The sequence below is a fragment of the Oncorhynchus masou genome, chromosome 28 (genome assembly GCF_036934945.1).
Source record: "Oncorhynchus masou masou isolate Uvic2021 chromosome 28, UVic_Omas_1.1, whole genome shotgun sequence".
NCBI lineage: Eukaryota > Metazoa > Chordata > Actinopteri > Salmoniformes > Salmonidae > Oncorhynchus > Oncorhynchus masou.
In genome coordinates, this window is record NC_088239.1 from 57,511,628 (window position 1) to 57,525,345 (window position 13,718).

The 13,718-nt window shown below is 40.7% G+C and overlaps 1 protein-coding gene across 1 annotated transcript in view; it reads left to right on the forward strand.

Annotated features, from left to right (window-relative positions):
* Positions 1-4,710: 4,710 nt before the first annotated feature.
* The window catches only part of LOC135517965 (astrotactin-2-like), a 569,522-nt gene continuing 560,514 nt past the window's right edge, over positions 4,711-13,718 (forward strand). Inside the window, exon 1 of the mRNA XM_064942708.1 lies at positions 4,711-5,068. Coding sequence (XP_064798780.1) covers positions 4,735-5,068 — 334 coding nt within the window. The 5' untranslated portion in view covers positions 4,711-4,734. The remainder of the gene's footprint in view (positions 5,069-13,718) is intronic.

A 13,718-nucleotide genomic window follows, 5' to 3' on the forward strand; every position in this document is an offset into this window, starting at 1 on the left:
ACTCATTGTGAATCTAGCCAACATGTCAGATTTTTAAAATGCTTTTCGGCGAAAGCATGAGAAGCTATTATCTGATAGCATGCAACCCCCGAAATACATGAAGGGGACGTAAACAAAAGAATTAGCGTAGCCAGCGCTACACAAAACGCAGAAATAAAATATAAAACATTCATTACCTTTGACGAGCTTCTTTGTTGGCACTCCTATATGTCCCATAAACATCACAATTAGGTCTTTTTTCGATTAAATCCATCCATGTATACCCAAAATGTGTCACGACTTCTACCGAAGTCGTTGCCTCTCCTTGTTCGGGCGGTGCTCGGCGTTCCACGTCACCGGTCTTCTAGCCATCATTGATCCTTTTTTCATTTTCCATTGGTTTTGTCTTGTCTTCCCACACACCTGTTTTCAATCCCATTCATTACCTGTTGTGTATTGAACCCTCTGTTTCCCCTCATGTCTTTGTCAGAGATTGTTTTATTGTCAGTATAGTGTGATTGTTGTATAGGTGCGCGTCGGGTCCTCGTACCCATGTTTGGTTTGTTTGTACATTTATTTATGGAGCATACTCTTGGAACTTTATTAAAAGACTCCATTTTACACTCAGTTTGACTCTCCTGCGCCTGACTTCCCTGCCACCTATTACACCTATACATGACAAAATGTCCATTTATGAAGCCCGTCTGATCCAGGAAAAAGCACCTTTCCAAAACGCAACGTCATTTTTTAATTAAAAAAGTTGCCTATAAACTTTGACAAAACACTTCAAACTACTTTTGTAATCCAACTTTAGGTATTAGTAAACGTTAATAATCGATCAAATTGATCACGGCGCAATCTGTATTCAATAGCAGGAAGTCTTGAACTCATGGTCCATATTCTCTCTTCCATAACTTCCCCCGGTGTACTCGATGACAGGAAGTGCCTATTTCTCATTTCACCAAGGATTAACTTCAACCTAATTGCCAAGACTGGCGACATCGTGGGGACGCTGTAGGAACTGTAAACTGGGCCTTATCTATTTTCTCTTGCCATAGACAAATCAGAGACTGGCGGAGGGATATTTTGTTTTTTGTTTTTTTGTGAACAGTTTTCCTTGGGGTTTTGCCTGCTACACATGTTCTGTTATAGTCACAGACATGATTTAACCAGAAACTTCAGAGTGTTTTCTATCCACACATACTAATCATATGCATATACTATATTCCTGGCATGAGTAGCAGGACGTTGAAATTTTGCGCGATTTTTAACAAAAAGCTGAAAAAATTCACAGCCTCTTTAAGTTATTTAATTAACAGTTGCTGGGATCCAGGGGTAAAGTGTGTACGTATAGTGTCAGTCAAAAGTTTGGACACACCTACTTATTCAAGGCTTTTTATTTATTTTTGCTATTTTCTACATTGATAGCCCAAGTAGAGGTGGAAAAGCCAATATGCCATAATCAGACATCAGAACTATGAAATAACACATATGGAATTATATAGTAACCAAAAAAGTGTTAAACAAATCAAAATATATTTTAGATTCTTCAAAGTAGCCATCTTTTGCCTTGATGACTTCTTTGCACACGGTTGGCAAAATAAAATGTCCATCATGCATATTTAAATATAGGGTATTTGTTCCATGAACATAGAGAAATACAATTTGAGTCCAAAATACAATTTCATATGTTTATGTGCAATATTATGTTGGTGACATGGGGCATTACATCCGCCATTACATTGTGGTCGTTGACTGCACAGCTCCCTTAATCCCGAAAACGGGAGACAAATTGTTCATTCCTTTTTAGGAAATCAGCACACACCCGTCTGTAGCTGTCCTGTTAAAAAAAGAAGGGAATAGAGGGAAGAGACCCGGACTCATTACACTGTGTAAACCTGTTTAACCATCTCCGTCTAGACTAGCGGCCGTTGCCTTGTTGTCTGTCAAATTCAATTTTGGGGAATCAGAAGCCGCCTTGGCATGGAGGTCGAGGCAATTTCGCTGCCAATAAATCTCATATAACCAACAAGGGACTATGTTTAAAAGCCCTCCATTAGCTATTAAGAATGCAGAGATCTTCTTAGACTTGTTAGAGTTGCCCCTCGCAGTACTACTACACACACACCGACTCAGACATCTGCTCTGATATGACAAGATATGTGCTCTGTTTCGAACACTGTGTGGCATCACTGTAGAGTTGTTTCAGCATTGTGTCAGCACTTTGTCTTTTAGGCTATTATTTGTAGTCAAAGATATGGTGGAGAGATGCTTTGACACTTGAATATGCTAACATCCTTTAAAGCAATATTGGGATGAAATAATAATGCATTAAAATAGGACTATGTTGAACAATAGTAAATATAGTCCAAAATCAGTTCAATATTAATCAAATATTAGGCTAAACATTTGGACATAGTTTATCCAAAGGACCAAGGCACTCTTACCAGAATGTTGATGCAAAGTTAAAAGCCATATAATATCACATAACTATATGGAAATGTTAAAACCCTAGCAGACCACTGCTGGACCAGAATCAGATGGGTTGTAATAAAATGAATTGGTGGTAAATAGAGGCTGATCTGAGCTAGGTCACACAGCTGTCTGTCTGAAGGGCTGTGTCCTGTGGGAGAAAACATGAAGACTGACACATCTGCTTACTCTCTGTACAGTAAACTATTCACTCCAACACATTACAGTATTATAGTGAAATGACCAAGCACCCTGGTAGCAGCAGTAGAAAGGTATGAATTACGGGGAAGCCAGGGGGGGCTCCACCCCCTTGAATGAGACTATATTCCCTTAAATGAACAGATTTTTCTTAGTACTTCCTCATTTTCACCATTTGTTTAGCCTTTATTCCAACGGATTAGATTTATCCGTGGATTTATCATTGTTTGCTTTTGTCAGTCAGCTGTTTAGAGTGATCATTGCTTTGTTTTCAGGTGCGTGTGAGTACTGCTGTTCTCAGTGCCATCCGTGGACAGAAGTAGTACACCATTTATTTAGCTTTATTTATTTATTTATTTTCTATCAATACTTGTTTTCTTTCCTGGATCAGCTGATGATGATGGTTGACAATATCACTAGACATCTAGCCTACAGCTAGACACCATTGTGCATCCAATCCATCCAACAAGTAGTCTAAGTTAATGACAGTAGGCCCATAAGGTGACTCTTTTGTTTAGAAGAGGTTTTAAAATTCAGTTAGAAGCATTCCATTTTGAAATGGCATAGGCCTAGATTGTTTTGGATTTGTGTACCCATGAACTATATTGTTTTGCATTTGTGTACCCATGAACTGTAGTCACGTCTAAACATAATTAAATGTTGCATAGGCATAATTACACTTACAGTGCATTTTCAGAGATGTCCAAGATCCAGGAATTCTAAAGTGTTTAAGTTCAATGTTCTAATTCAATTGTTAAATGCTTAGTAATGGTAACTAATGTAAGGAAAGATCCGTAGTGTTTCATGTCGCACAAACTGTGAAGACTCCAAGTATTAACTCATGAATTATGGACAACTCATGAAGTAGAGTGTAAAACATGTTTTGATTCAACTCATGTATAAAATTGAATGTAGGCTACCTGTGTGTGTTAATGTGTGTAAAGGGTAGGCCACGGGCAGTGGTGCCGGCCTAGTGAAGGGTAAATGCAAGTAAATGCTGTGTTTTCTGCAGAAATATGCACTGAAAGTATAGGGAGGGGGGAATGTCCATAGGGGGAGCAAAATGTAAGGTAAGTGACCGTTGAGGGGGTGTGGGGACACTTTTTGGTGTTTTGTAACAATGGCTTTTCAGGCTACATGCAGTTTGTATGATGGAATTATTTTGGAGTGAATGAACATAGGTAGCCTACTTTTTGAAGTGATTTGTTTGACAATCAGAAGAAAATATCATGACTGGTTGTGTTAATACCGTTTAAATTACGTTTTTATCTTTAGGCTCAAGTGTGTGCACTCGATAAAGACCCCCGAATGTCATGGTGTAATTCCCACTCTGAGCAGTAGACTATCCTTTCTCCACCCTTTGAAGTAGGCTTACTGTAGTTGAAGTCGGTGGTGGACTGGCCATCTGGCATTTGCCCAGCTGGTCCATTTTCAGCAAAGTGGGTGCGTTTGCGCAAACTGATCGTAGCTGGCTTATAATGGTGTCCTCAAGCAAACAAATGGGCCGGTGTGTTAGAAATGCCAGGGCGGATAGATGGTTCCAGTCCGCCACTGGTTGAAGTGCATTCACAGACAGACACATGACAAAATAGACAGCCGAGCAAAATAGAAGTGACATTTGTCAATCCATCAAAAACATAAAATGCTATTTCCCAACATGCAAAACCCTTTCTAATTTTAAAATGAATGCACTTACACGAAAAATCGAACTTTTCCATCAAAGCATGCATTATAACTTCATAACAGTCGTGGAGACTCGACTCCCATTAGTTGCCTCGAAAAGCATATCCTTGATTGCATGAAAAAGCTGTTTCAAGACAAATGTATTCCCTTTTTCTTTCATTTCATATCTATGGTGAGGTCTCACAGAACCTTATATCCGCATTATGAGAAATTATGTGTATACATCAACACAGAAGGAAGCAAGTTGGAGAAAAAAAAGTATTAGGCTACAGATCTGACTACACCTGTGCTGCCGCCTCCTGGACAGACATGACTACCGAGCGCGTGCAGTGGCTGTAGTATAAACGAACAAGCAATTTAAGAGCCGCACTCAAAGCTAGAGAAGCGCGCATTGGGAGCGGGATGGCAGGGAGAGTAAAGCACCACGTCCTCCTCCTCATGGGGCTCTTGCTGACAGGGACCGCCACAGTCCGGGGAAGCAGAGGGGGAGCGATGCTTGATGAGGAGAGGGAGAAGGAAAACGACGCAGAGAGCCCGTGTGAAGTTAAAACCGTTACCGTTTCTACCCTGCCTGTACTCCGGGAGAATGAGTTCAGTTTCACCGGCGGTGGCTCGGGGAGCGTGGCCGGAGGAGGAGGGGAGTCCCGACTCCTTTTATTCGTTAGAACAGACCTACCTGGACGAATTTCCGTTATGGATGATCTTGACAACACCGCTCTCCCATACTTCACACTGGGTAAGAACATTATAATCTTACTGCCTCTTTACTGTCCCCCAATCCATCACTGGCTTTACAATGGTTGCTCATAGGGACCACTAACATATGCCTGGCCGGTGGTATAGACTATATTTACTGAATTACAATAATTGTTTTCGTACATTCAAAATGTACATACTTATTCTACACAGTGAAGTGTCATCTAGGGCTGAAAATGATGGCAGTTTAATGTTAACAACATGATAGCCCAAGTAGATGTGTGTTGGCCAATCAAGGGGAAGAGCCACTGTGCCATATCTATCTGGTACAGGGAGTAAAACAGCGTTGGAAACTTATATATGTATCTAAACACCACTCATGTAATGAAAATGCAAGAATGAACTCGACACCATTAGTACATGTCTCTCTCACTCACCGCGCGCACATACACACACCAATTGGGTCATTTTTGTGTACTATGACAAATTATGACTGTAAGTGACATGCATAGCCTTAAGTATTAGGCAGTGAGGGAATGCATATATTGCAATTTAGCTGTGCAAATCTGCATGAAATTGGTATTTTGTATTTTTATGAACACATTTTTCATAGCAGAAGACTAGGACATGTGCAGCATTGAAGGAAGTTAGATTAAGAAATGCATAATAATGTAAGCTTGCTACAGTGTCATCATTTTCTCATTGCAAATTGCAAGGTTTAGGCCAGGGCCCACATATGAGGTTGACTCTGCCTTGCATTGATTAGTGTTTATTTGTGTCCCTTAGAAAAATATCTTTATAAGCACAGCAGTGGGCCACAGTTGTCAATCTTCAAATAACATACACACAGTTAATCCTATATGAAAAACAAGGTTTTGGCTTTCCACACCTCCTGCCCATGAATATAATATATGCGCATGTGTATACCCATGTAGTTCTGTAATTGAATACCATATGCCTTAGAAGAACTAAGGGGCTTCAGTGATTGGACAGTGACTGTCGACCGTAGGCCTGTGTTATTGTAATGTGATAGTAAACAGCATGACTGTTTTATATTCACATTCAGGTACAAGTCGTCTGTGTGTGGGTCAACAGACTGTGTCAAACTAGTTGATATGTACAACCATATACATTCCCTAAGAATGAATCATATAGACTCAATAGATGGGCTCATTTTTGTTGTGGTTCATACAATATAAAGTATACCTTTCATTTTGATCTTGACCCCATGGCAATCGAACAATGCATTGCCTGTTATGACTATGCACAACACCTGACTAGTATAGTAACCCGCACATGTTGTGGAACCCATCTCTCGCTTTCTCTCTCTGTCTCTCTCTCTGTCGGTCTGTCTCTCCGTGTCTCACTTTATCTCTCTCTCAGCCCAGCAGCATTGAGACTGCAGACGAAACAGACTGCAGGGTCTGGAGCATATGCTTGTAAATCACTTTCTTTTCTCATTAAGGACACGCGTCGACTCTTGAGTTAGGACTCTCTGTCCTTCCATTCAGCCAGCCAGCAAATTTGCTGTGCTCTCGCCATGACTGCTCTTTGTGTAGGGGGTGGGGATGGATTTAATCAGGTCTTGATTTAGATTAGTGCCTTCAGAAAGTATTCATGCCATTTCAGTTACAGCCTGAATTCAAAGTGAATTTAAAAAATATAAGAATATTCCCACCCATCTGCACACAATACCCCATAATGATAAAGTGAAAATATGCTATTTTTTGTTTTTGCAAATTTATTGAAAATTAAACACAGAAATATATAATTTACGTAAGTATTCACATCCTGATCAGTACATGTTAAAATCACCTTTGGCAGGGCCTCTCGAGTGGCACAGTGGTCTAAGGCACTGCATTGAAGTGCTAGCTGTGCCACTAGAGATTCTGGGTTTGAGTCAAGGCTCTGTTAACTCATTGGGCAGTGCACAATTGGCCCAGTGTCGCCCGGGTTAGGGGAGGGCTTGGCCAGCAGAGATGTCCCAGTCCCATCGTGCACCAGTGACACCTGTGGCGGGCCCGTTGCAGTGCACGCTGACACAGTCGAACATGTACACAGTGTTTCCTCTGAAATATTGGTGCGGCTGGCTTCCGGGACAAGTGGGCAGTGCGGCTTGGTTGGGTTGTGTTTCAGAGAACACACGGCTCTCAACCTTTGCCTCTCCTGAGTCCGAATGGGAGTTGCAGCGATGAGACAAGACTGTAGCTACCAATTGGGGAGAAAAAGGGGTAAAAAAGAAGCACCTTTGGCAGCGATTACAGCTGTGAGTCTTTCTGGTTAAGTCTCTAAGACCTTTACACACAATATTTGCACATTTTTCTTTTTTACAGTTCTTCAAGCTCTGTCAAGTTGGTTGTTGATTATTTCTAGACAGCCATTTTCAAGCCTTGCCAAAGATTTAAGCAAATTTCAGTCAACAATGTAATTAGTACACGCAGCAACATTCAATGTTGTCTTGGTAAGCAACTCCAGTGTATATTTGGCCTTGTGTTTTAGGTTATTTTCCTGCTGAAAGGTGAATTTGTCTCCCAGTGTCTGTTGGAAAGCAGACTGAACCAGGTTTTCCTCTAGGATTTTGCCTGCGCTTACCTATATTCCATTTCTATTTATCAAAAAAAAAATATTTTGTCCTTGTAGATGACAAGCATACACATAACATGATGCAGCCACCACCATGCTTGAAAATATGAAGAGTGGTACTCAGTGATGTGCTGCGTTTGATTTCCTCAAACATAACACTTTGTATTCAGGAAATCAAGTTAATATCTTTGGCAATTTGTTTGTGCCTTATTGCAAACATGATGCATGTTTTTCACTCTGTCATTTAGGTTAGTATTGTGGAGTAACTACAATGTTGTTGATCCATCCTCAGTTTTATTCTATCACAGCCATTAAACTCTGTAACTGTTTTAAAGTCACCATTGGCCTCATAGTGAAATTCCTGAGCTATTTCCTTCCTCTCCGGCAACAGAGTTAGGAAGGACACCTGTATCTTTATAGTGACTGAGTGTATTAATATCAAAAGTGTAATTAATAACTTCACAGTGCTCAAAGGGATTTTCAATGTCTGCATTTTTTTTTACCCATCCACCAATAGGTGCCCTTCTTTGTGAGGCATTGGAAAACCTCCCTGGTCTTTTTGGTTGAATCTGTGTTTGAAATGTACTGCTTGAATGAAGGATCATACAGGGACCTCATGTTAAACACTAAGCAAATCTTTACTCCTGAACTTATTTAAGCTTGCCATAGCAAAAGGGTTGAATACTTATTGACTCTGCTTTTAATTTTTAAATCATTTGTAAAAAAATAAATTATGGGGTTTTGTGGGTAGGCCAGTGACACAAAATCTCAATTTATTTCATTTTAAATTCAGACTGTAACACAACAAAATGTGAAAAAATTCAAGGGGTGTGAATGCATTCTGAATGCATTGTAGAAGCTCATTCACTGGGCAGCCTGGCTGGGTAGCAGTCAGACGTCCAGCACCACAGCATGCACTGAGGGATTTTCTGGCGTCATCAGAAGCCTTACCGGGTCAGTCAAAGTGGGCTCCAAGGTTATTTGTTGTGAATGAGGGGGTGGGGGGATATGGTAACGTATCAGAATATTATTTTTGATGATATATTGTTTCGCCTTGACAATATCGCAATATTGTACCTATACAATATTGTACCTGCACCTGCACCAAAAACTCCCGTATTTTTCCTTCATAGCTTGTTTTCCATATAAAAAATAAAAATATTGGGCAAATTAGTATGACTGATCAAAACTCGGTTTCTCATGGCTCCCTCGTATCTCGCTGCAGCAGACATGTAGTGAGCAATATGTTTGTTACACCGAATTATAATTAAATCCCAATTATCGAATGACAATACATATAGAATTGTAAGAAGCACAATACAGATCATATCTGCGCCTTAGTATCGTGATGAACTTGTATTGTGAGATCCCTGGAAATTCCCAGACGTACAGTTGAAGTCGGAAGTTTACAAACACTTAGGTTGGAGTCATTAAAACTCGTTTTTCAACCACTCCACAAATTTTATGTTAACAAACTATAGTTTTGGCAAGTCGGTTAGGACATTTGCTTTGTGCATGACACAAGTAATTTTTCCAACAATCGTTTACAGACAAATTATTTCACTTATAATTCACTGTATCGCCAGAGGTTGTAACGTTTGTCGTTGGGAGAAAGAGAGGAGGACCAAGGTGCAGCGTGGTAATTATTCATATTCTCTTTTAATGAACACGAATACTCAAAACAAAGCATGAGAACGAAACGTAAACAGTCCTGAACGGTGAAATACAAACACAGAACAGAAAATAAACACCCACGAAACACAAGTGGGAAAAGGCTACCGAAGTATGATTCTCAATCAGAGACAACTAACGACACCTGCCTCTGATTGAGAACCATACCAGCTAAAACGCAAAAACACAACATAGAAAACGGAACATAGACAACCCACCCAACTCACGCCCTGACCATACTAAAACAAATACATAACAAAGGAACTAAGGTCAGAACGTGACAGAGATTAACGTACTTTGGTGGGAAAAGAGCAATCCCAGAACAACCGTAAAGGACCTTGTGAAGATGCTGGAGGAAACAGGTACAAAAGTATCTATATCCACAGTAAAACGAGTCCTATATCGGCATAACCTGAAAGGCCGCTCAGCAAGGAAGAAGACACTGCTCCAAAACCGCCATAAAAAAGACAGACAACGGTTTGCAACTGCACATGGGGACAAAGATCGTACTTTTTGGAGAAATGTCCTCTGGTCTGATGAAACAAAAATAGAACTGTTTGGGCATAATGACCATAGTTATGTTTGGAGGAAAAAGGGGGAGGCTTGCAAGCCGAAGAATACCATCCCAACCGTGAAGCACGGGGGTGGCAGCATCATGTTGTGGGGGTGCTTTGCTAAAGGAGGAACTGGTGCACTTCACAAAATAGATGGCATCATGAGGCCGGAAAGTTATGTGGATATATTGAAGCAACATCTCAAGACATCAGTCAGGAAGTTAAAGCTTGGTCGCAAATGGGTCTTCCGAATGGACAGTGACCCCAAGCATACTTTCAACAAAGTCAAGGTATTGGAGTGGCCATCACAAAGCCCTGACCTCAATCCTATAGAAAATGTGTGGGCAGAACTGAAAATGTGTGTGAGCAAGGAGGCCTACAATCCTGACTCAGTTACACCAGCTCTGTCAGGAGGAATGGGCCAAAATTCACCCAACTTATTGTGGAAAGCTTGTAGAAGGCTACCCGAAACATTTGACCCAAGTTAAACATTTGAAGGCATTGCTACCAAATACTAATTGAGTGTATGTAAACTTCTGACCCACAGGCAATGTGATGGAAGAAATGAAAGCTGAAATAAATAATTATTTCTACTATTGTGACATTTCATATTCTTAAAATAACGTAGTGATCCTAACTGACCTAAGACAGGGAATTTTTGCTGAGATTAAATGTCAGGAATTGTGAAAAACTGAGTCTAAATGTATTTGGCTAAGGTGTATGTAAACTTTTTACTTCAACTGTAGTTATTTGTAGGAAATGGATAGTAGCTGTATCCAAACTAGCAGTTGATATCCACTTATACGACAGTATGTCCTTGTTGTGGTTTATTTTTTTAAGTAAAGGGCACCTCAGTATGACAGTATTGACAAGTCAACATGAAGATAGATAGCCATACAGTATAGTGATATTATGTGTCAATATTGACTTTTTTCTCCAAGTAATGGTAGTACTACTGACAGTGTATGTGGTGGTATTCCTGACAGTATGTATGCCATGAGGCCATCATATTGTACTCTGTGTTTTATTCTAAGTGGTGTAGTCTACTGTAATAGTTGCTGACATGTTCCTGATGCTCCCAACAATATAGTTGGCATATTTGTTTGAATTCTGATTGAGCAATAAAGCAAATAGAAGGGATTAAAGGGAAACATTAACTATGAAATCAGAATGACTTGGTGGGAGGGGAATCCCATACTATCCCATCAGTATTTTTCCATATCTGTTTTCCTTCTCCTTTCTTACATAATGACAAAATGTTGACACCCCAGGATGATACCAAGACTTAGGCCTTACTGCACACACGCGAACACATTATGAAACACAGACGCAGACGGACACATCTCCCTTTATTAAAAAGCAGAATAGTGAGACTCCACTCGGCTCCCTCAGTTCCCATCTCTGCATTTTAATTTGTGAATGAAGTATGGTGGTCACAGGTAGGCTGGAGGGGGAGTGTTTCACTGACCGGTCTTTCAGATGCTCGCCCCTCTGGCCACAGTGCCCAGTCTTGATTTATTACCATGAATGTCATTGAGAATAGATGAGCATAGAAGGCACAGAAGGAAAAGGACGCAGAGGAACCCCCCCCCCCCCCCCCCATTTTTCTCTTTCCCATTTTTGTGCATCATTTGAAAGCAGGGCGACACACCAGAATATGCAGTGGCCACTGCTCTGTTCTGTGTTGGCATCTGCAAGATGGTGCATTTTGTTATGCCTTAGTGTTTTTGGTTAGATCTGTGTGTGGGTGTGTTTGTGTATGCAGTTTTAAGTTTCCTGTTTAAAATTAAAGGCTATAAATAATGCACCTTATAAACTTCTTACTGGAAAATCCAGATGATGAGTTTGACAGATTTTAGAGCTACTTGGGCTCAAAGGAAATCACTTTGTTCACTACTGTACATGGCTGATTTTGAAACACCTCATTACCGACTAACCTTATAAAGCATTGAGGCACCTAGTGGAAGACCAACAGTTCAAATTCAATTCTCCTTTATCTTTTCTGACATCTACGCTGTTTCCTTTCCAGCACTTATCATGTTTCTGTATACCATATTATCACTCTATTGGCTTATCCTCGCCAACCCTTCCCCATCTCTCTCTCTCTCTCTACCACTCACTCACTCACTCACTCACTCACTCACTCACTCACTCACTCACTCACTCACTCACTCACTCACTCACTCACTCACTCACTCACTCACTCACTCACTCACTCACTCACTCACTCACTCACTCACTCAAACCTGTCTGGCAGATAGGGGATTGAAAGCAACTGTGGAGAGTAAGGTGGAGGGGAAAAAAATAAATAGAAAAAGCAAGTTGGCTCCAGTGGAGAGGTACATACCCTGTGGCCCAGAGTGCTGTACTCACGGCGGTACGTCTCAATCACACGTCAGGGTTTGAGCTGCATACTGCTGGGGGAGCAGGGAGGGGTGTGGAGAGTGCAGTTGGGGTCAGGGTACACTGTGGAGCTAAGATGGGAGTCTGGAAGCCTCCTGTCATAAAGGACCTGGATCTGTCATGAGTCCCTGGATTTGTTCCATTGTGGGTTTGTGATCAGAATTTTCTCCGTCTGTTGCTTGGTGTTACTCATTGTCTATGACGATAAGAAAATATGTTAAACAGTACGGCAATGTCATATGTCAGTCAAATGATTAGCATTGCTTAACAATGACATCACCTCTCAGCCCTGAGGGTACAGTTGCCTGAGGTGTTGCATTTGTAGGCCGTCAAGTTCTATCGGGTCTTCTTCAGTTTTGTGTAACCTCTGGTCGGGTACTCTCGCTACAGTTAAGATACATTCTCATTTTCAGTATTGACTATCACTCTTAGTAAAAGCATTTTTTAAAGAAAGCCCTACCGTTATTATTAGCAAAAGCCTCTTTGTTCCACAAGAATTCAGAGATTGTTTCTCACCTTGCCAAACATCCAGTCATTGTGAGTGAACACAGGAAAGGTTGATGGTGTTTTTGACTAATCAGTGTCAAGGCTCAAGCTCATAGTTAATGTGCCAATTTAACCAGGCTGCAACGGGCTAAGTGATGGCTTCAGCCGTGGAATCGGGAAGGAATTGTGGTCAGCGACCCATGATGATTGCATCTCTCCTCAGCATGACTTGTGTTAGTAATGGAGTGTGTTACACGAAGCACCGCTCGCTCATGTCGCTGTCAAGTTGTGGTTGTTGCTCAAATCTGGAATCAGCTGGTTCTTTTGGCTATGTTGCAGGGTTTACATTTTTGGCACAATTGTGCCATCTTATCCCATGTTAGTAGTAGTGTTGCTTTTCAAATGTTGTATTGTACTGTTCGTTCCTTTGTCCTTCCATCCAAAATGCATCTCAATGGATCAATCATTTATCTTGCAATCAGGTATTTGTCGGATGTCAATAATAGTGTTGGGGTTCGTTCCTTGTCAATCATTGGCTCATTGGTGAAATTAGCAATCAGACAATATCTTTAATTAAATCAATCAAAAACCTTTATTAATGCAATTGCAAACAGAAGTTGACAACAGGAACATAGCATGCATGTTTCCGAGTAAGTTCTGCAAAATAGTAAAGGGTCCAAGTTATTTTATTAAGCCCGAAGTTCAGCCTTAGTGATGTCACTGCCTACGTCATTACCTTCTACTCATGAGACCAAGCCCATGCATACACAACTATACAAACAAGAGTTTCAGAGCTATCTAAAGGCTCAGCAGTAAATGTCCACTCCCCAAGTTGATTTATAGTGGAATGTCTGACTAGTCGCTTATCTCGTTCACTCCTTTGCAGAGTTCTGTCTCAGTCACACATTTCTCAGACCGTTTCTTTATAAGAGGTAGACTAGAAAAGACTGTGGAACAATAATAAACCTTTATAATGAATATAACTATCTATAT